The sequence below is a fragment of the Somniosus microcephalus genome, chromosome 5, assembly GCF_052327205.1.
Source record: "Somniosus microcephalus isolate GS21.2 chromosome 5, FLI_Smic_1.0, whole genome shotgun sequence".
Classification (NCBI taxonomy): domain Eukaryota; kingdom Metazoa; phylum Chordata; class Chondrichthyes; order Squaliformes; family Somniosidae; genus Somniosus; species Somniosus microcephalus.
The window spans coordinates 100,412,821-100,436,248 of record NC_140991.1 but is presented as its reverse complement, the minus strand read 5'-3'; the positions used below and the strand labels follow the sequence as shown (position 1 = coordinate 100,436,248).

Sequence of the window (23,428 nt, the reverse complement as noted above, 5' to 3'; positions counted from 1 at the left end):
GTTACACTGGAACCATTGATATTATTCAGTTTATTATTAGTCTGCTTGTTCGCTTTAATTCTCAGCTATAAACAGTTAGAATTACATACTCTGTATTAGTGGCAGAGACTGGGTTATGTTATTATCTGCATATTTTATGCAGGAATAGTAGTCTCTTTCAAGATCATCAGCTTAGATTAATTCATATTTGTAAAACAATAGCTGTTTTTCCAGACAGGAGGATGGTAGACAGTGGTGTTCTGCAAAGATCAGTGCTGGGGCCACTGCTTTTTGATATATATAAATGACCTGGATATTGGAATAGAGTAGAATTTCTAAATTTGCTGATGACACCAAACTTGGGGGTGTGGCAAACAGTGATGATGATACTAATCGACTGCAACAGGACATGGAAAGGCTAGCAGAATGGGCAGACAAGTGGCAAATGGAATTTAATACAGAGAAGCATAAGAACATAAGAAGTAGGAGCAGGAGCAGGAGTAGGCCATACGGCCCCTCGGGCCTGCTCCGCCATTCAATAGGATCATGGCTGATCCGAATCTAGACTCACGTCCACTTCCCTGCCCTCTCCCCGTAACCCCTAATTCCCTTATCTGCTAGGAAACTGTCTATCTCCATTTTTAATTTATTTAATGTTGCAGCTTCCACAGCTCTCTGGGGTAGCAAATTCCATAGATTTACTACCCTCTGAGTGAAGAAGTTTCTCATCTCAGTTTTGAAAGGGCAGCCCCTTATTCTTAGATTATGTCCCCTAGTTCTAGTTCTCACCCATCAGTGGAAACATCCTCCCCGCATTCACCCGATCAAGCCCCCTCACAATCTTACATGTTTCGATAAGATCGCCTCTCATTCTTCTGAACTCCAATGAGTAGAGTCCCAACCTACTCAACCTTTCCTCATACGTCAACCCCCTCATCTCCGGAATCAACCGAGTGAACCTTCTCTGAACCGCCTCGAGAGCAAGTATATCTTTTCTTAAATATGGAAACCAAAACTGCACGCAGTATTCCAGGTGTGGCCTCACCAATACCCTGTATAACTGCAGCAAGACTTCCCTGTTTTTATACTCCATCCCCCTTGCAATAAAAGCCAAGATTCCATTGGCCTTCCTGATCACCTGCGTGAGGTGATGCATTTTGGCAGAAGTAACAGGGAGAGGCAATATACACTTAATGGCACAGTTTTAAAGAGTGTGCAGGGGCAGAGGGACCTGGGAGTTAATGTGCATAGGTCCCTGAAGGTGGCAGGACATATTGAGAGAATGGTTAACAAAGCATATTGGATCTTGGGCTTCATAAATAGAGGTATTGAGTACAAAAGTAGAGATGTTATGCGGAACCTTTATAAAGCACTGGTTAGGACACAACTGGAGTATTGCGTGTTCTTTACTTTAGGAAGGACGTGAAGGCCCTTGAAAGGGTGCAGAGATTTACCAGAATGGTTCCGGGGATGGGGGATCTTAGCTACAAGGAGAGGTTGGAGAAGCTGGATTTGTTTTCATTAGAGCAAAGGAGATTGAGGGATGATTTGATAGAGGTGTACAAGATTATGACGGGTTTGGATAAGCTAGACGGGGAAAGGTTGTTTCCCACTAGTTGATGGTACAAGGACTAGGGGACACAGATTTAAGATTTTGGGCAAGAGATACAGGGGGGATGTAAGGAAAAACATTTTTATGCAGCAAGTGGTGATGACCTGAACTTGCTGCCGATGGAAGTGGTGGAAGTGGAGACACGCAATGTTTTCAAGGGGAGACTAGATAGGCACTTGAGGGAAATAAACTTGCAAAGCTACGGGGGTAGAGCAGGGGAATGGGACTGACTGGATTGCTCTACAGAGAGCTGGCACGGACTCGATAGGTGGAATGGCCTCCTTCTGTGCCGTTATGACTATGAATAAATTAAAAGTACAACCATCACAAAGCGCTCACCCCTCTGTGTAATGCAGTTCTCCCCCATTTGTCTTTGGCATCTACATTTGCTCCCTTATTAAGAAGTGAGTATACACAATCCGTATGTCCATTCAAAACTGACAGCATCAGAGGAGTTCTACAACAAAGAAAAGCAATACAAACTATAGTTATATCACATATTTACATTGTGTATGCAAGATTTTTTTTTTTTTTTTAAAAAGCAAACATTTAACTTTCATCCATAAGCAAATTAAATCAACTTATCTCAAATCATGTATTTTGAGTGTATACTTTGGGTACAAGTAATACTCAAGGCAAAATGGTCAATACAAGCAAACGTGAATTTAGTAAAAGTGATTACACTACTGGAATTATTTCCTTTTAATTTCAACACTTAAAAGGAGCTCAAATGTAAAACAGGTAAATTATAACACTGCTTAACGTGATCAAATTATTGACAAGAATTTTGCACTTCAGGAGATAGTCTCCATCATTGTGACCTTGTATCCTTTCAAATCATAAACATTAAATATGATTTATGATTGTAAAATGCTATAAACTGGTCTGATGGTGCTCCACATTAATGCCTAATTTGATAGAGTTGTACTGTAAACCAGCGGTCAGCATATGCAGTTTTTTCTTTGACCGTAAAACTGCTATCTAAGCTTTAGGCATTTCCATCGATAGATCTAAAAATACAGACACAGCAACAATAATGGTCACACCCAATGTTCCCCCCTAATTTTTTTTTGGGTGCGTGGTCCATTCACAGTTTCGCGCATGCGTGAACTTTAACATTGGAAAAGCTGGTCCCGGGTTGCGTGGGACTGGCAGAGAGCTGCGCGGCCAGAACGTTGGTCACACCACCAGCAATATGTTGTCAGTGCCACTTTCCAACGACTCCTGTCCATTCAATAACTGAAGCAGTTCTCTAACCTACTCGGCAGTGGCTCTTTATACAGATTATTAAAAACACGTCAAAATGTAAAATAGTCTTTTTTTAAATGTAAGTGCATGTGCCAATACACACGAAAGGTTTGTGATTGGAAATAATTTTTTTTTTTGCAAATGTGGCGGATCAAGCATTTCAAAAATATAAATAGCAATATGTTACAGGTTAACAGAAGAATGGGCAAATGTACGTAGTTCTTCTACTTTCTACAGTTCTGTTTTTCCTCCTTCCACATCTCCATCTTATCCCAGCACTTTTCTGTCCTTCCTATCGCTCCTCCTCAAGCTGTCAATTTATTGCAGTACAGTTTCCAAAGTGCCAGTTGCCCTTGGCTCTTTGCCCAAATGGCCATTCTTTATAACAGCGACGTTGGCAAGCTATTTCATCGCGAAGAAGGGGGCATTGTATCTCTCTCTCTCTCTCAACACCCATGTCTATGCACTTTCAATAGGGCTCACTGAGCTATTTTTTCTTTCATTAGGGTGCCGAGGTCATTTCATAACACTTCCTACCCCCACCCCACCAGACATTTGCTAACTCAGCATGGACCAGGGTTCAGACGTGATTTATTGCTGTACTGCTCAGGTACTTACTGATTTAATCAGCTCAGCTATCAAGGGAGCACAACCAATTCCTTTAAGCAGCTCTTAACGGCAAAGACTCTTTTACTGAATATTTATAGTAAAAGCAGATTTATGCACCAAATGTTGGCCTGACACCAGCTACAGATTAGCTAGCTATTCAGTGTAAACTTAGGCGTTAGATAAATATAACCAGTAGCCATGAAGAGAAAGCAGTTTACATTGTACTGTACCTGTATTTGCTTTTAATTTAATTCCCCTTTCTCCCATAGTAACATTCTCCTTAAATAATTGGATCAATATTTTAAGTCTACTGAGTATTTTTTAATTTATCCTGCACAAAAAAATACCTATGGAAAAGGCAGTACAAATATTTTACTCACTGTCCATTTCCATCTTGAATGTCCACTGCTGTGTAGAGGTCAGTATTACCTATTAGGAGCCGTAGGCACTCCGAGTGGCCATTTGTTGCTGAGAAATAAATTGAAAAAATGTTAAGTGGAATGAGTAATAAATTGAAAAAATGTTAAATGGAATGAATTATGAGCAAAATTTATTATTCCCAACTAAAAGTAATTACAACAAAAATGGCAATAGAATTACTAGTATTATAATTCTACAATGTCCAGCTCCACTCAACTCTGATAATGAAGTAGCCTAAAGCAGAACCTGGACAACATCCAGGCTTGGGCTGACAAGTGCCATAATATTCGAGCCACATTAGTGCCGGGCAATGACAATCGACAAGAAAACAAAAGGTCCGACGACTTCCCCAGACCTTCAATGGCACCACCACCATCACGTCCCCCACCATCAAAACCCTTTGGGAGAGGCAGAGGCTGGGAATCTGCAACAAGTGGCTCACCTCCCAACTCCTCAAAGCTTCTGCACCATTTTTGTGATGGAATATTCACCACTTGCCTGGATGGGTGCAGTTGCAACACTGAAGAAGCTCATCACCACCCAGGGCAAAGCAGTCTTTATTGGTTCCCCTACCTCAATATCCACCTCCTCCATCACCAGCACCAGCACAATGTGGCTACAGTACATACTATCTACAGGGTGTACTGCAGCAACGCACCAAGCACCTTCCAGCCCTGTTGTCTCTAATAGTACTTTCATTGAGCTGGCTTGTCACATTTTAAAACAGCAATACTGTATTTTGAAATAATAGGTTTGTTGTTTTCATCTTAAAATGTTCATTTTAAAAAATGTTTTAAGTTCTATGCCTCAATGCCTCTTAATTGGAGTGCTGTGCAGTAAAGATTAACACATCATCAAGCAAAGAACATGGTTTTTCTACTTGGTTGAATGAGTCTATACTTTAAGCGCATCTTAATTTAGATCTAAGCTAATTAGATATAACTAATTTAGATAAATATTTAAAAGGTTGCAGATTAAATTAATAAACAGAAGACAAATGTCCTTTGCTAATTTCCAAGTAACAGACATCGTACAAGTTACCACTTCTTGTCTGTCCTGCTCCCTCCCATCCTCAGTTAAAATGTCATTGATGGGCCTGGCTAGATATGAACTAGAGTTACCCAAAAACAACCGGAACCATTTGATGAAGAGCTGCAAAACTTGTAGGATTCAAACGGTACAGGCCCACTGAAATTATACTGAATTGGCCAAGACACAAATGAACATTTTGGAAAATGCACCTGTTAAATAATTTAATTGGGTGATATTATTTTCTTTTATATTTTAAGTTCCAGAAATGAACAATTTTATCTACATTTTTGCCCATTTAAAAACATTTTTAAAAAATGGGGATTTTGTTTAAGTGATTGTGTTTTGTTAAAAAAAAGGAAACATGAATTTTGTTCCATGATATAAGTAATAAAGTACAGGTCTGATTATTAAAAACTTATATAAAAATGTGCATATTTACAAGTTTATGTAAACATTTTATAAATGTTTTTGTCTTTTGATCACCTGGTGCTTGTTGGATCACATTATTACATTAAAATATTTCTATGTTTCGTTGATTTTAGCACTGGGAAAATGCAGATTTAAAGGTTGAAGTAATTTGATCTTCGTATTGAGGGTTCAGTTGGGGCAGGAGGAGGAAGGTTTTTATTATCTACTGCTGCCCATGTTGGTGGGGGTTATTTCCCTTGCCTAACCAGAGTGTCACACTGTTGCTGCTCTCAGTTTTTTCCTCCTCGAATGCGATTTTAGTAGGGGGAGGGGGAAATGAAGGAGTTTTGTACCAAGTGAGCCGTAAGAATGGGATCAGACTGTTGTCCCATTCCAGGCAGAACATTATTAGTATGGATTAGGAAATGCCCTACAAAGGCTTCAGTTACATTTATTATGTGAGGGAGGCTGCACTTTACTGGGGGTTGGGGAGGGTGGAGAATACTCTTGCAGTTAGTGAGAGCTACGTTGGACTGCTTTTTGAATGATCTTCAGTTGACTGTTACATTTTGATGCAGGTGGTGAGACTCTGATTGTACCTCTCACCATCTGTCCCCTATTAACTGACAGCCAAGGTTTCATTCCCAAGCACCCTTCAGGTTTTCTGTACTGTCTTTTGCTAAGGATGTGAAAACAGCACACAGGGAAGTGATAATCTGGGGGGCTCTGCTGCTGGAAGTATCCCGGGGGAGGAGAAAGGGGAGATTGGCTTGCGCTGGAGTTTGCAAACTCTAATCTGATTCTGGCGATACTGGTGGGTACTAGAGACAATGCATAATTTGGAAGTGGCAGTTCTGGGGGAAGTGAGATTTGTCAACTAACTGGTGGAATTCATAATTTGGTTCTTGGAGAGAAGTTGGCCTGGTCTGGAGATTGTTTTACAAGCCTTTGCACTACCACAGAGACAATTGTTGGCAGTGACACTGAGCTATTAGAAGATACTGCTCAGCAATACTACCAGCAAGAGCTTAGAGGCAACGCAGTTCTAATCAAGAGAATATTACAGCAACAAAACAGGCCATTTGGCCCAAGTCTCCTCTGGCATTTTTTGCTTTCACATGGCCCAGCTACTCTAAATTCCACTTTCCTGCTCCCTTCTTTTCCCGCAACTATCTAATTTTATTTTAAAAGAATGAACAGTTACTGGCAGATAATTCCACATCCTCTGAGTGAATACATTTTTCTAACCTCTGTTTTAATTCTGTGAGATTGTTTTAAATTGGTGCACTCTTGCTGATCTGTGAAAAAAATATCACTATGTACCTCATATGATAACTCTTCAGAATCTGGAGACACCTCTATTTGGTCATCTATTAAACTCCAGCCATAACTTCGCGTCTCTGATACCGTAACCCGTGATTCCTGTTAGCAGCCGAGTGAATCTACATGGATTCTTTTCTGCTGATTTTATATCCTTCCTTTAATGGGTTGCTAAAAGACCTAACTATAGTTCAACATTACCTCCATGCTTTTGTGTTTTATGCTTCTAGATAAGAAAACAAAAGTGGACTTGGCCTTTTTATGGTCTTATGTGCTGCCACCTTCAAATGACCTGTGTATCTGTACACCAAAACTCTCTGCTCGATTACTACAATCTTACCATTCAAGGTGTATTCCTTTCCCCTATTCTTCCTTCTAAAATGTATTGCTTCAAATTTTTCTGCACTGAACTACTTCTGCCCCTTTTTTGTCCATCCTGCTAACCACCTATGTCCTCCTGCAGCTTTTCCACAATCCTTGTCACAATTTGCCATGCCTCCCAATTTGGTGTCTTCAACAAATGATATTGTTCCCTCAATAACTAAAGAAATAACTAAGTTCAAATTGTTCACGTATCTAGCAAATAAGAGCAGCCCAAGACACATGCCTGTGGAAAATCACTTACCACATCTTTCCAGTCTGAGAAACTTCCCTTATCTTACCCTTCGCTTCCTGCCAGCATATCTATTTAAAACAATTATATACTTCACCCATTTACTTTGTATGCTAATAACTTACACATTTATAAGTGAAAATCAGGATAATTAGAAAATTTGTCAGGTGACTTTTTCTGGGCATACAGTATGTAAATATGAAAGCACGAACTTTCCTACAGTTGCCCTGTGGTCGTGCCAGTCGCTTGCAATGGAGTGATTTGTGCATTATAAACAGCTTCCCCAAAAAGTTCTGACATCTAAAAATAACAACAGAAAATGCTGGAAAAACTCAGGTGGTCAGGCAACATCCGTGGAGAGAAATTTGAGTTGACGTTTCGGGTTGGACCCTTCTTCAAAACTGGAAAGAAAAGAAACTAGATCGAAGGCAGGGCTGCGATCGGACAAAAGAATAAAAGAAACAAAAGAAGTAAAAGAGATTAGAAGCTAGACGAGATAGTAATAGGCTGGGATTAGGTGTAAAGTGTACTGGCAGGGCAAAAGATAGCTGCCAGGTGTGAGAGAGAAACAAAAGGAAAAGGCGGGGGGGGGGGGGAAAGGAGTGGAACAATGACAAGAGAAAATGAAATGGGGGCCGAGCTTATGATCTGAAATTGTTGAACTCGATATTGAGTCCGGAAGGCTGCAGACTGCCTAATCGGAAGATGAGGTGCTGTTCCTCGAGTTTACGTTGAGCTTCCGTGGAACAATACAAGAGGCCAAGGATGGTGGGAATGGAGCGGTGAATTAAAATGACAGGCGACCGGAAGCTCGGGGTCACCCTTACGGACTGAACGGAGGTGTTCCGCAAAGCGGTCACCCAATCTGCGTTTGGTCTCCCCATTGTAGAGGAGACCGCATCGTGAGCAGCGAATACAGTATACTAGATTGCGAGAAGTACAAGTAAATCGCTGTTTCACCTGGAAGGGGTGTTTGGGGCCCTGGACAGTGGGAAGGGGGGAGGTATAGGGGCAGGTGTTACATCTCCTCCGCTTGCACGGGAAGGTGCCAGGCGAAGAGGAAGGGCTGTTTGGGGTGATAGAGGAGTGGACTAGTGTGTCTCGGAGGGAGCGGTCCCTCTCTTTTACTTCTTTTGTTTCTTTTATTCTTTTGTCCGATCGCAGCCCTGCCTCCGATCTAGTTTCTTTTCTTTCCAGTTTTGAAGAAGGGTCCAACCCGAAACGTCAACTCAAATTTCTCTCCACGGATGTTGCCTGACCTGCTGAGTTTTTCCAGCATTTTCTGTTGTTATTTCGGATTTCCAACATCTGCAGTATTTTGCTATCTGACATCTAAAAAGAAAGCTTTACTTTTATAAGTAGTATTTTAAAAAACCTTGGAGTCTTCTGATGCAATCATTTGAGATGGGTTCCTGTGCTGGTGAAAGTAACAGCTGGTTACTCGGCTTATCTTAAATTACGTGCTCCACTCAGACACAAGGGCGCATTTTCCAAGTTCCCCTCCAAGTCACATACCATCCTGACTTAGAAGTATATCGCCGATCCTTCATCGCCACTGGGTCAAAATCCTGGAGCTCCCTACCAAACAGCACTGTGGGAGTACCATCACCACACGGACTGCAGCGGTTCAAGAAGGTGGCTCACCACCACCTTCTCAACAGCAATTAGGGATGGGCAATAAATGCTGGCCTTGCCAGCAACGCCCACATCCCATAAACAAATAAAAAACATTTTTAGAAGACAGGTTGTAGCTTTATCAGAAAGCTCTGCAATGCTTTTAAAATTGTGCACATTAAAGCTTTCCTTACTTAATGCATGACTGTAACAACAATTTAGAACCTCCCATACCTCCATGACCTGCCTATTGAAATGCACCCTTAGGCCCTGTGGTGTTGAGCGGAAGTTGAATGTAACAGCAAGCAATTTACAGAATCAGCAGTTCTTACACTCAGCACACGCAGCAGTAACCAACACAGGTGCATGTTTAAACTTAACATTTTAGGTTATCTGCATCAGGTGTCTGCAATATTTTAAAATCATACAGGAGGCACAGTAATTTGCTTTCAGGTTGCAGGTGGTTCTGCTTTTTGTCTGTTAAAAGTGATTATAATGTCTATTAAAATGAAGTTGCAGTAATAGGCACTGGTTTGGGTTTGTCCAAATTTATTGATTATCCATTTTATCTGCATTCAGTTTAAATAGAACTGAAGGGGAAGGGCAATGTTCCTAGAACAAAGACACACCTGGGACTTATTATAAGTGCACAAACAGTGAGAGGTAATTATAGGGGAGGTAACTAGGGTTTTAGGATGTAATGCAGGAACCATCAATTCTACATCGCACTTAGGAGCATCATGTCCAGTTTTGAATCATCTCGAAGGATTTTGAGGCTTTGGAGAAGTAGCAGAGGATGATAACCTTTTTGAGAACTAGATTTAGGGGCCTTAGATAACAGGAGTGAAGGTTGTTTACTTGGAGAAATACAGGCTAGAGGGGACATGGTTGAGATATTTAAAATGATAAAGGACATGCACACAAAATCCTTCAGGAGAGAGATGGTTAGATGTTATGAAATTTTTTTTTGCAGAGTCAGCACCCTCTGGGTATAGATTTGCTACAGTTCTTTAAAAAGGAACCGGACAAGAGTGGTGGAGATTTCCAGTTATAGAAAGTAAGTCGTTAGTTAGCTGGGATAATAGGACTAAATGGTAGGACACTGAGTAGTGTAGAGGAACAAAGGGACCTTGGAGTGCATGTCCACAGATCCCTGAAGGTAGCAGGCCAGGTAGATAAGATGGTTAAGAAGGCATACGGAATGCTTGCCTTTATTAGCCATGGCATAGAATACAAGAGCAGGGAGGTTATGCTTCAACTGTATAAAACACTAGTTAGGCCTCAGCTAGAGTACTGCGTGCAGTTCTGGTCACATTACAGGAAAGATGTGATTGCACTAGAGAGGGTACAGAAGAGATTTACAAGGATGTTGCCGGGAGTAGAGAATCTCAGCTATGAGGAAAGACTGGATAGGCTGGGTTTGTTTTCCTTGAACAGAGGAGGCTGAGGGGAGACCTTATTGAGGTGTATAAAATTATGAGGGGCCTAGATAAAGTGGATAGAAAGGACCTATTTCCCTTAGCAGAGGGGTCAAAAACCAGGGGGCACAGATTTAAAGTAATTGGGGGAAGGTTTAGAGGGGAAATTTCTTCACCCAGATGGTTGTGGGGGTCTGGAACTCACTGCCTGAAAGGGTGGTAGAGGCAGAAACCCTAACCACATTTAAAAATTACTTGGATGTGCACTTGGGATGCTGTCACCTGCAGGGCTACGGACCAAGAGCTGGGAAATGGGATTAGGCTGGATAGCTCTTTTTTGGCCGGCGCGGACACGATGGGCCGAAATGGCCTCCTTCCGTGCTGTAACTTTCTATGATTCTAATGGGCTATTGCAGTCTCTTGGTGTCTTGCCTTTGGCAGTTGATGAATTTCCTGGATATTTTCCTAAATTGGCAACAAAGTCCGCCCCCCCCCCCCCCAACAATCTATTTTTTTGCCTCTCACTTTCCCAGGATATTGCATGGTTAAAGGGTAGGTAAATGCTGTATGTGATTGCACCAGATCTAGATGAAGTGGGCTCGATGGATATGATTTCCCTTTGCTGTCCTGCAATTCGTATGGTCCAGTTATTGGGAACTTGAAATATTTTGGCACAAATGTAGATTTTACACTAATGCTTTATGATGGTAAATATCTAGAACATTAATTTCACTCAATATTTTAAAAATACTGAGCAACAAACTGTACATACCTGCAGCATGAATTGGAGTTCTTTTAGTCACAAAATCTTTAACAAGAATGGATGCTCCCTGATTGATTAATACGTCCACACACTCTACATGTCCTTTGAAAGCTGCCAGATCCAATGGTGTGCGTCCATTATTATTTCTCACATCCAAATCTAAGAGAGACTGCACCAGTACCTCTAAAGCCTGGTGGTGACCATGGTAAGCCTGAAAAAACCATGATAGATTTTGCTTAGAACAAAAATATACATTTTCAACAGGCAAGAAGAATATATCTACAACTGAAAAAGATCATATAACAAAATCTGCACCTAAAAATAGTGAGAAAGCAATGATTAAAAAAATGTTTAAAACGTCAGAGCTATTTTAAAATTGTCAACTGTAAAACCTTTTCAAAGAATAAAATAGTTTCTTAACTTGTCTGCCTTTTCATCAATAGCAAATCAGCTTTATTTTAGAGTTATGACATATAATAGGGTTTTACAATTGCTTTAAAATGACAAGCAATGCACAAAAATCACAGAATCTTTCTTCCAGATCCAATATAATAAACCTCCTGGTGCTATGAAATCTACCACAGTCCCCAAGATGTGAAAGTACATTCTCAAATTTTTAAAATAAATTTACATTATATGCAATAGATTAGATTTGTGGCCAGTAAATATCGGTAGCAAAGATGATAAAATATATCCCAGCTCACAACAACAGTTACAATCTATTATTACTAGGCATGAGTAACTAGCTAAGCAGTCTGACCAGAATGTTTGTATACAGTCCAGATACACTTTAGAACATTTATATGTATTTTCTACTCACAGCCAAATGCAAAGGACTGATGGGCGCCCTGTTATCAGAATCATGCAGCATGTCTGTACCTGAAGTTTCCATCAACTAACAAAATAGACACGATATTTTAGAAAAGAAGCATCACATCAACAAATACAACTGACACAAGCTCTAGGACAAGGGATCATGCATTCAATCGTAGATAGGAAAATGTCAACACACAGCTAATATACAACTTCATGTGACAAATAACCTACCAAGGGAGACAGTGAAACCATAGGAGATTATTATAAATTCTAAGATGGCTAAATTTTTGGCATTGAGGGCTATTTAAGAGTTGCAGAAGTAAATTGGGTCAAGGAGTCTGGCCTTTCAGACTGGCCTAATTTTTTGCTTTCTCCAGGAATTAGCATTACCAGCAGTTGTGGAAAGCAAGCTTTCGCCCGCTAATGAATGGGGTGAGCATGGAGAGACCTACAGGTCTCGTCTCATCTTTCTGTAGGGTTGTAATTGTATAAAGGCAAAACCAAATAAAACTGCATGCATTAACACAATACATATTTTTGGAAGCAATGCCTTTCCATTCTATTGCATCTTCTTGGCTTAATGGAGATACTGATGCAAATTAAGTATTGTAACATTTGGTACAGTATGCAAGTTAAACCTTCAGAGTTTTGCTGTTCTGTAAATATAAAGGAATTAACTGACTAATATAAATTTGCAGTGTTAATTAAAATGGTAACTGCTAAGTAGGGGAGCAATTAATAGTGGGTTTTAAATGTACACAATTAAAAAATATATTTATCACAATCTCACCTATCTATGTATTGAAGGCTATGACATATTAAACAATAAACCATTACAGTGCAAGGTACAAAATGTAATAACTTACTACATCTAGAGGAGTTTCATTTGCAATCTGGAAAAGTTAAGAAAAAAAAATGTTGTGGCAAAGCTCAAATATTATGCTATAAGCCCAACCCTCCCCCTCAAAAAAAAAATCAAACACAGGGTCTAATCAAGTTCCTACATAAGCAGTTGTTTAACTCTAATGCCTAGATGTGGATGGCAGAGTTAAAAGCGGCAGTGCCCGAGGCCCAAGACCAGCGGCGAGCGTGGGACCAGGGTGGAGTGGCAGAGTTAAAAGCGGCTAGCTGGGAGCGGACGGACCTGTGGGGGTGGGGAGGAATCAAAGTGTGACATCACAGGAAAGCAGGTAAGTGATTGGTTGGTGAGTATTTCTCTTTCTCTAAACTAGGGCATTGGTTTAAATTAAGAGCTGTGATTACAGATTAAAAACTATACATAGATAATTGAGCGATATTTCAAAACTTAAAAAATTTAATTAGCTAAATAAAATACAATAGAGATGGCAGGGCAGGTGATATATTGCAGCTGTAGCATGTAGGAGCTGGTGGACCGCGGTGCGATCCACAGCGACCAGATCTGCAGTAAGTGTCTGCAGCTCGAGGAACTTCGGCTCAGAGTTGATGAGCTGGAGTCCGAGCTTCGGACACTGCGATGAATCGGGGAGGGGGAGGGTTACCTGGACACTTTGATCCAAAAGGCAGTCACACCCCTTAGATTAAATACTTAAAATTTGGGCTGCGGTCAGGGACAGGAGGGTGTGACTGCGAGTGAGATAGGTATGGGGATCCAGAAGGTAGCATTGGAGGAGCCTCAGCCCTTGCACTTGCCCAAGAGGTACGAGGTTCTTGCAGCCTGTGTGGACAAGAGCAGGGACTGCAGGGAGGATGAGCAAACTGACCACAGCACTGTGGTACAGGGGGCCATTCAAGTTGGGGGGATTAAAAAGGAATGTAATAGTAGTAGGGGACAATATAGTTAGGGGGATAGATACTGTTCTCTGCAGCCGAGAGCGTGAGTTCCAAAGGCTGTGTTGCCTGCCCGGTGCCAGGGTTAAGGACATCTCCTCGGGGCTGGAGAGGAACTTGGAGTGGTCCACGTAGGTACCAACGACATAGGTAGGACTAAGAAAGAGGTTCTGCTGAGGAAGTATCAGCCGTTAGGGGCTAAATTAAAAAGCAGAACCACAAAGGTAATAATCTCTGGATTACTACTTGAGCCACGAGCAAATTGACATAGGGTCAATAAGATCAGAGATGAATGCGTGGGCTCAAAGGTTGGTGTGGGAGAAATGTGTTTCGATTCATGGGGCACTGGCACCAGTACTGGGGTAAGAGGGAGCTGTTCCGTTGGGACGGGCTTCACTTGAGCCATGCTGGGGTCAGTGTCCTGGCAAGTCAAATAACTAGGACGGTAGATAGGGCTTTAAACTAAATAGTGGAGGGGAGGGTACAGGTGAGCGGGAATTTAGAAAGTTAAAGAGAAAGAACAAGGCAATAGTGCAGGGTAGCGATAGGGGTAAATGATAACCAGAGTCTGACAGGAAGGGGCAGAACGTATAAACATAAGGCTGCACCAGCAAATAGGGTAACAGTAGGGAAAAATGGTAAAAAGACAACATTAAAGGCTCTTTTATCTGAATGCACGCAGCATTCACAACAAGATAGATGAATTGACGGCACAAATAGATATAAGTGGGTATGATCTGATAGTCATTACAGAGACGTGGTTGCAAGGTGACCAAAGCTGGGAATTGAATATTCAGGGGTATTTGACATTTCGGAAGGATAGGCAGAAAGGAAAAGGATGCGGAGTAGCTCTGTTAATAAAGGATGAGATCAGTACAGTAGTGAGGAATGATATTGGCTCGGAAGATCAAGATGTAGAATCAGTTTGGGTGGAGATAAGAAATAGTAAGGGAAAGAAGTCACTGGTGGGAGTACTCTATAGGCCCCCTAACAGTAGCTACACAGTAGGACAAGAGTATAAATCAAGAAATATTGGGGGCTTGTAAGAAAGGCATTGCAATAATCATGGGTGATTTTATATAGATATAGGACAAATCAAATTGGCAAAGGCAGTCTTGAGGAGGAGTTTATAGAGTGTATTCGGGATGTTTTTTTAAACAATACGTTGTAGAACCAACCAGGGAGCAGGCTACTTTAGATCTGGTAATGTGTAATGAGGCAGGATTAATTAATGATCTCATAGTAAAGGATCCTCTAGGGAAGAGTGATTGTAGCATGATAGAATTTCACAATAAGTTTGAGGGTGAGAAACCGGAGTCTGAAACTAGTGTCTTAAACTTAAATAAAGGCAATTACAAAGGTATGAAGACAGAGTTGGCTAAAGTGGACTGGGAAAATAGGTTGAAGGGTAAGAGACGGTAGATAAGCAGTGGCAGATATTTATGGAGATATTTCATAACTCTCAGCAAAGGTATATTCCAGTGAGAAGGAATGACTCCACGAGAAGGATGAACGAACCATGGCTAACTAAGGAAGCTAAGGATGGTATTACGTAAATTGAAAGAAAAGGAATACAATGTTGAAGATTAGTGGTAGAACAGAGGATTGGGAAATTTTCAGAAACCAGCAAAGGATGACTAAAAAAATAATAAAGAGGGAGAAGATAGATTGAGAGTAAACTAGCAAGAAATATTTAAAAAAGACAGTAAGAGCTTCTACAGGTATATAAAAAGGAAGAGAGCAGCTAAAGTAAACGTTGGTCCCTTGGAGGATGAGACTGGGGAATTAATAATGGGAAACAGCGGAGACTTTGAACAAATATTTTGTATCTGTCTTCACGGTAGAAGACACTAAAAGCATCCCAATAATAGTAGATAATCAAGGGGCAAAAGAGGGAGGAATTTAAAACAATCACTATCACTAAAGAAAAAGTACTTGGCAAACTAATGGGACTAAAGTCAGACAAGTCCCCTGGATCTGATGGCCTGCATCCTAGGGTCTTAAAAGAAGTGGCTGCAGAGATAGTGGATGCATTGGTTGTAATCTACCAAAATTCCCTGGATTCTGGAATGGTCCCAGCGGATTGCAAAACCGCAAATGTAACGCCCCTATTCAAGAAAGGAGGGAGGCAGAAGGCAGGAAACTATAGGTCAGTTAGCCTAACATCTGTCATTGGGAAAATGCTGGAATCCAATATTAAGGAAGTAGCAGCAGTGCATTTAGAACATCATAATAAAATCAAGCAAAGTCAACATGGTTTCATGAAAGAGAAATCGTGTTTGACAAATTTACTAAAGTTCTTTGAGGATGTAACGAGCAGGGTGGATCAAGGGGAACCAGTAGATGTAGTATATTTGGATTTCCAGAAGGCATTCGGTAAGGTGCCACATAAAAGGTTACTGCACAAGATAAGAGCTCACGGTGTTGGAGCTAATATATTAGCATGGATGGATGGATAGAGGATTGGCTAACTAATAGAAAACAGAGTCGGGATAAATGGGTTCTTTTCAGGTTGACAAAGTGTAACTAGCGGGGTGCCACAGGGATCAGTGCTGGGGCCTCAACTAGTTACAATCTATATTAATGACTTGGATGAAGGGTCCGAGTGTACTGTTGCCAAATTTGCTGATGATACAAAGATAGGTGGGAAAGCAAGTTGTGAGGAAGAGTCTGCAAAGGGATATAGATAGGTTAAGTGAGTGGGCAAATATTTGGCAGATGGGAGTATAATGTGGGAAAATGTGAGGTTATCCACTTTGTAGGAAGAATAAAAAAGCAAACTATTACTTAAATGGACAGAGACTACAGAATGGAATGTAGAGACTGCAGCAGGACAGGTAGATAAGGTGGTTAAGAAGGCATATGGGAACTTTTTCACCCAGAGGGTGGTTGGGATCTGGAACTCACTGCCTGAAAGGGTGGTAGAGGCAGGAACCCTCAACATTCAAGAAGCATTTAGATGAGCACTTGAAACGCTATAGCATACAAGGCTACGGACCAAGTGCTGCAAAATGGGATTTGAATAGATAGGGTTTGATGGCCGGCGTAGACACAATGGGCCAAAGGGCCTCTTTCTGTGCTCTATAACTATGACTCCAATGCTGCGGTACAGAGGGTTCTGGGTGTCCTCATACATGAAACACAAAATGTTAGCATGCAGGTACAGCAAGTAATTAGGAAGGCAAATGGAATATTGGCCTTTATTGCAAGGGGGATAGAGTATAAAAGTAAGGAAGTCCTGCTACAACTGTACTGGCGTTGGCAAGACCACATCTGGAGTACTGAGTACAGTTTTGGTCTCCTCATTTAAGGAAGGATATTCTTGCATTGGAGGCAGTTCAGAGAAGGTTCACTAGGTTGGTTCCCAAGTTGAAGGGGTTGTCTCATGAGGAAAGGTTGAGCCTATACTCATTGGAGTTTAGACGAATGAGAGGTGATCTTAGGAAACATGTAAGATTCTGAGGGGGCTTGACAGGGTAGATGCTGAGAGGATGTTTCCCCTCATGGGGGAATCTGGAACTGGGGGCATAGTTTCAGAATAAGGGGTCGACCATTTAAAACAGAGTTGAGGAGGAATTTCTTCTCTCAGAGGGTCGTAAATCTTTGGAATTCTCTATCCCAGAGAGCTGTGGAGGCTGAGTCATTGAATATATTCAAGGCGGAGAGAGGCAGATTTTTGAAAAACAGGGGAGTCAAGGGTTATGGGGAGCAGGCAGGAAAGTAGATTTGAGGCCAAGATCAGATCAGCCATGATCTTATTGAATGGCGTAGCTGGCTCGAGGGGCCGAATGGCCTACTCCGGCTCCTATTTCTTATGTACAATATGAAAGTATAACATTTAATATACAAACAATAAAAAATCTCAAATGGAAGAGTATATTGTACAACACGTGACAGAGTAGTGGGTCACGATTCATGCCTGCAATTCTCCACACCACTGAGCCCAGATCTCAACCACAAGTGAGACATAATTTTCCAAACCACAATCACTCTTCGAAATCAGTTCAGACCAGCAAAGAAGGATGTCTGGGAGCAAGTTGCCCAGAAAAAACAGGAAATGGGACTAAAATGGAGTGTCTTATTTTCAAGTAAAATAAAGGGTCACATGACAAAGAAAAGAATATTGTAGTTTTCATTAACCATCGAAGTGGAAAAGGCTAATTCTTTACAATTTCTACCTGACAACGTGGAAAATTGACCAGGTATGCCCTGTCCACAAAAAGCAGGACAAATCCAATCCGGCCAATTACCGCCTCATAAATCTACACTCAGTCACCAGCAAAGTGATGGAAGGTGTCATCGACAGTGCTATCAAGCGGCACTTACTCACCAAAATCCCGCTCACAGATGCTCAGTTTGGGTTCTGCCAAGACCACTCGGCTCCTGACCTCATTACAGTCTTGGTCCAAACATGAACAAAAGAGCTGAAGTCCAGGGGTGAGGCGAAAGTGATTGCCCTTGACATCAAGGCAGCATTTGACAGAGTGTGACATCAAGGAGCTCTAGTAAAATTGAAGTCAATGGGAATCAGGGGGGAAACTTTCCACCTAGCACAAAGGAAAGTGGTTGTGGCCGTTGGAGACCAATCATCTCAGCCCCAGGACATCACTGCAGGAGTTCCTCAGGGCAGTGTCCTAGGTCCAACCATCTTCAGCTGCTTTATCAAGACCTTCCCTCCATCATAAGGTCAGAAGTGGGGATGTTCGCTGATGATTGCACAATGTTTAGTTTTATTCGCAACTCCTCAGATAATGAAGCACTCCATGCCCGCATGCAACAAGACCTGGACAACATTCAGGCTTGAGCTGATAAGTGGTTAGTAACATTCACAAAACACAAGTGCCAGGCAATGACCATCTCCAACAAGAGTCAATCTAACCACCGCCCCTTGACATTCAACAGCATTACCATCGCCGAATTGCCCAGCATAAGCACCCTGGGGGTCACCTTTGCCCAGAAACTTAACTGGACCAGCCACGTGGATACTGTGATAAGAGCAGGTCAGAGGCTGGATGTTCTGTTCCGAGTGTCTCACCTCCTGACTCCCCAAATCCTTTTCACCATCTACAAGGCACAAGTCAGGAGTGTGATGGAATACTCTCCACTTGCCTGGATGAGTGCAGCTCCAACAAGACTCAAGAAGCCAGACACCTTCCAGGACAAAGCAGCCTGCTTGATTGGCACCCCATCCACCACCTTAAACATTCACTCCCCCCACCACTGATGCACTGTGGCTGCAGTGTGTACCATCTACAAGATGTACTGTAGCAACTCGCCAAGGCATCTTCGACAGCACCTCCTAAACCGGGGACCTCCACCACCTAGAAGGGCAAGGGCAGCAGGCGCATGGAAACACCATTACCTCCAAGTTCCCCTCAAAGTCACACACCATCCAGACTTGGAAATATATCGCTGTTCCTTCAGTGTCACCGAGTCAAAATCCTGGAACTCCCTTCCTAACAGCACTGTGGGAGTACCTTCACTACACAGACTGCAGCGGTTCAAGGCGGCGGCTCACCACCACCTTCAAGGGCAATTAGGGATGGGCAATAAATGCTGGCCTTGCCAGCGACGCCCACATCCCATGAAAGAATTTTTTAAAAATTCATGAATAGCAGCAATATAATTTTCCCAACTGAAGGTGGCTAGCAATTTTTTTGAAACAACGGCAGGACAAATTGCTAAGTTATTCAAGAAAGTTTAAGAAGGACATGCAATTTCATCTCCATAAAAGTAAACTGCTTTAAGTACAACCAGGAACTTTTTTCTCCCCATACAATGGGGTTTGAGTGTGCAAGATTTGTAAATCATTTCCAGTATGTAGACTGGGTGAAAAGTGCACAATTGAAAGCAAAATCTACTCTGCTTTCTGCTCATAAATCTTTGCATACATTAGACTTCAAAGGCATCTACAATACAATTATCCAGGCTTTTATCTTTCAGGTTAGTTATTGCAGCTAGTTGACAAATTACTGCTAAAAGCCACAGAACATTGTGCAACAAAGGTCTAGGTGAATGTTTAGAAGATGCGGAATGGTTACTAACAGCTCTTTATATTCCACACAACCAGTTCAAATAAAAGTGGGTCCACTGGTCTTGGCTACCTGCAACAAATAACTACACAGCTGTGTCCTGCTGATGCAAAGCTTTTTAAAAGTTGGAATTACAATTATTATTTTCCATCTATGGATTTTCCCCAAAGGCTCATGAAGGTCTGTATGGGTCAGATGGAAGGAGTCAAAAATTGTGCCATCAAGCAACACCTACTCACCCAATAACTTACTCACTAATGCCCAGTTTAGATTCCTCCAGAACCATTTGGCTCCAGGCCTTAATCCAGCCATGGACAAAAGAGCTGAATGTCAGAGGAGAGAGTAGCTGCCCTCTGCATCAAGGCAGCATAGGACAGATTATGGAACCAGGGAACCCTAAAAAAGCTGAAGTCAATGGGGATCAAATGTAAAATCTTCCAACGCCTGGAGCCATACCCGACACAAAAGAAGATGGCCGTGGATGACGGAGACCAAGACATCACTGCATGAGTTCCTTAGGGAAGCATCCTCCTCCCCATTCACATTTTCAGAAACGGCAAAAGACAGTTGCTGCAGGTCAAAATAAAACGATGGCCGAGCAATCTGAAATCTAACAATTCAACCAAATAAAAGCATAACATTAATGGATAAACAGCCAACACAACTTTCCCACTGTTAAAAGGTCAGAAGTAGGGCTGTTCACTGATGATTCCATTGTTCAACTCCATTCACAACTCCTCCGATAATGAAGCAGCCCATACCAACCTACAATAGGAACTCAAAAGCATCCAGACTTGGGCTGATCAATGGCAGTTAACATTCGCATCACATAAGTGCCGGTAATGAGAATCTTGAACAAGAAAAGCACAGCCACCTCCTCTTGACCTTCAATGGCTCCACCATCGTCAAGGCCCCCAGTTTCCCATCAACTTCCTGGGACTCATCAATGACCAGAAGTTGAACTGGACCAGTCACATCAACACAAAGGCAGGACAGAGGCTGGGTATTCTGCGAGGAGTAGATCACGTCGTGACCCTTCAAAATCCACCATCTACAAGGCTCAAATTAGGAGTATGATGGAGTATTGACTACTTGCCTGGATGGATGCCGCTGCAACAACACAAGAAGCTCAACACCATCCAAAGCAGAGGATTCCACTCCTGCTCCTGGACTCAGTATCGACACTCTCCACCATTGCCACACTGTGGCTGCAGGATGCACTGCAGCAACTCGCGAAAGTTACTTCGACAGCACCTCCCACCCATGCAAACTCTGTAGGAAAGCGATCACCTGCAAGTTTCCCTCCAGATCAGACACCATCTTGACCGAGACATACAAAACCATTCCTTCATCATTGCTGCGTCAGAATCCTGGAATTCCCTACCTAACAGTATTGTGGGAGTACCATTACCACAAGTACTGCAGCGGTTTAAGGAGGCGGCCCAACACCACCTACTCAGGGCAACTAGGGGTGGGCAATAAATGCAGCCTGACCAGCATGGCCCACATTCCAAGAACAAAAAAAGAACAGAATATGAAAACCAATGTTCTGTGGAAGCAGTGCTTTATTCCGCGGGGCCGGTGTCTTTTACTATGTGGTCCCTTTAAATTTCTGCGCATGCGCGGTACTTAGTGGAAAAGCTGGTGAGCGGCCTGCACAGGACCTTTCCCACTGCTGCGCAGCCATGCAGCTTAGAGAGAACATTGATGAAAACCACACTGCTGGATTTTACGGGCAGGTTGAGACTGAATTGAGCCACGAGCTTAAAAAAACAAGCAATGATGGCTAGCACCAGCGATTTATATATTGATCAGTGGATCAAGGCTGGGACCACTGTATTCATAACTTACATCAATGATTTGGGCTTAGGAACAAGTAGCTCAATTATAAAATTTGCAGATGATACCAAACTGGGGGTTATAGCAAATACTGAGGAAGAATGCAACATATTATAGGACGACATTAGAAAACTTGCAGACTGGACAGTTAAGTGGCAAATGAACTTTAACATGGATAAATGTGAGGCAAAATAGAAACACCACCTACACCCTGGAAAATAAGAAACTGAATGGGGTAGAAAAGCAAAGGGATCTAGGGATACAGGTGAACAAATCATTAAAAGCAACATCGCAGGTCAGCAAAGCTAACAAAGCACTGGGATTAATTTCTGGAGGTGTAGAATTCAAAAGTAGTAAAGTTATGTTAAACTTGTATAAGACCCTGGTCAGGCCGCACCCAAGAGCACTGTGCAGAGTTCTGGTCTCCAATACTAAAAAAAAGACATAGAAGCACTGGAGAAAGTGCACAAATGGTTTACAAGGATGGTACCAGAACTGAGAGATTACAGCTATCAGGAAAGATTGAACAGGTTGGGTCTTTTTTCGTTAGAAAAGCGAAGACTTAGAGGTGACCTGATAGAGGTACTTAAAATTATGAATGGGCTGGACAGGGTAAATGTGGAGAGAAAGTTTCCACTTGTGGAAGAATCCAAAACTAGGGGCCATAAATGTAAGATAGTTACTAATAAATCCAATAGGGAAATAAGGAGAAATCTCTTTACTCAGAGAGTGGTTAGAATGTGAAACTTGCTAACACAAGAAGTGGTTGAGGCAAATAGTTTAGATGCTTTCAAATGTAAACTAGACAAGTACATGAGAGAAAAGAGAATAGAAAAATATGCTGAAAGGCTGAAATGAGGTAGATAGAATGGGACAAATGGCCCCGAGGAATGTGACAAATAGAATGGCCCGTTTGCTCCCTTAATTATGTCAAAAAGAGATCAAAAAGAAATGGCACCACCCCCTCCCCACTCATCTGATCACAATCCTAGCTGTGATTATGGAGTCAGCCTAGGTCAGTTGGTAGCACGCTCATCACTGGGTCAGAAGGTTGTGGGTTCAAGCACCACTAGAGATTTGAGCGTACAATCTAGGACGACGCTTTAATGCAGTACTGAGAGAATGGCACATTTCGGAATGAGATTTTAAATGGAAGTCCCACTTGTCTGTTCATGTAGATTTAAAAAATCCCATGGTTATATTTCAGGAACATCAAAGAGTTCTTCTGGTGTTTTTTCCAACGTTCCTCCCTCAACCAACATCACCAAAAAACAGATCATTCATTTTTTGCATTTGTTACAGTGACTGCACTTCATAGTAATCCACTGGTTGTAAAGCACTTTAGGAATATAAATAACCAAGTTTTTTTCTTCCTTATGCCTGATGTGATTCTTTTTTGGTGGTGGCCATACTGAAGTCCATACACAAATCAAGGTTATTCCATAGTGAAAGGAATGTGGAACTTAACCCACTTCCTGCTTCCAAAATTACTTTGCAACTTACTTCTATAACACCTATTGAAAGCATTTAACATGGTTTTAAAATTAACAAAATTAAACACACTTACAAGTTCAAGACATAAACGATGTCCATAGGCAGCTGCGTAATGCACTGCGTTATAGCCCTGTTTATCTCGAATTCCAGGATTAGCATCATTTCGGAGTAGATACTCCAGGCACCTGTAGATGGTTAAGAAAACTGTCTTAATCGAGTTGCAATTTGAAATAACCTTGAATGGACGCAAACACTTCACTTGAAAAAGTACAAACACAAGTATATATATTTTTTTTTTTTTTTTTTTAAATTGAAAAGCAAAATACTGCGGATGTGGGAAATCTGAAACAAAAACAGAAAATGCTGGAAATACTTAGCTTAGGCAGCAACTGTGGAGACAGA

General features: G+C 41.8%; 1 protein-coding gene across 5 annotated transcripts in view; it reads right to left on the bottom strand.

Annotated features, from left to right (window-relative positions):
- Positions 1-23,428, bottom strand: part of ankrd28b (ankyrin repeat domain 28b) — a 289,025-nt gene that overhangs the window by 24,276 nt on the left and 241,321 nt on the right. For all 5 annotated transcript variants that reach the window (XM_085988033.1, XM_085988035.1, XM_085988034.1 and 2 more), the window contains 6 exons: positions 23,100-23,211; positions 12,719-12,745; positions 11,857-11,931; positions 11,046-11,247; positions 3,829-3,916; positions 1,931-2,048 (listed from right to left, as the gene is read on the bottom strand). In XM_085988033.1, coding sequence (XP_085844159.1) covers positions 1,931-2,048; positions 3,829-3,916; positions 11,046-11,247; positions 11,857-11,931; positions 12,719-12,745; positions 23,100-23,211 — 622 coding nt within the window. The remainder of the gene's footprint in view (positions 1-1,930; positions 2,049-3,828; positions 3,917-11,045; positions 11,248-11,856; positions 11,932-12,718; positions 12,746-23,099; positions 23,212-23,428) is intronic.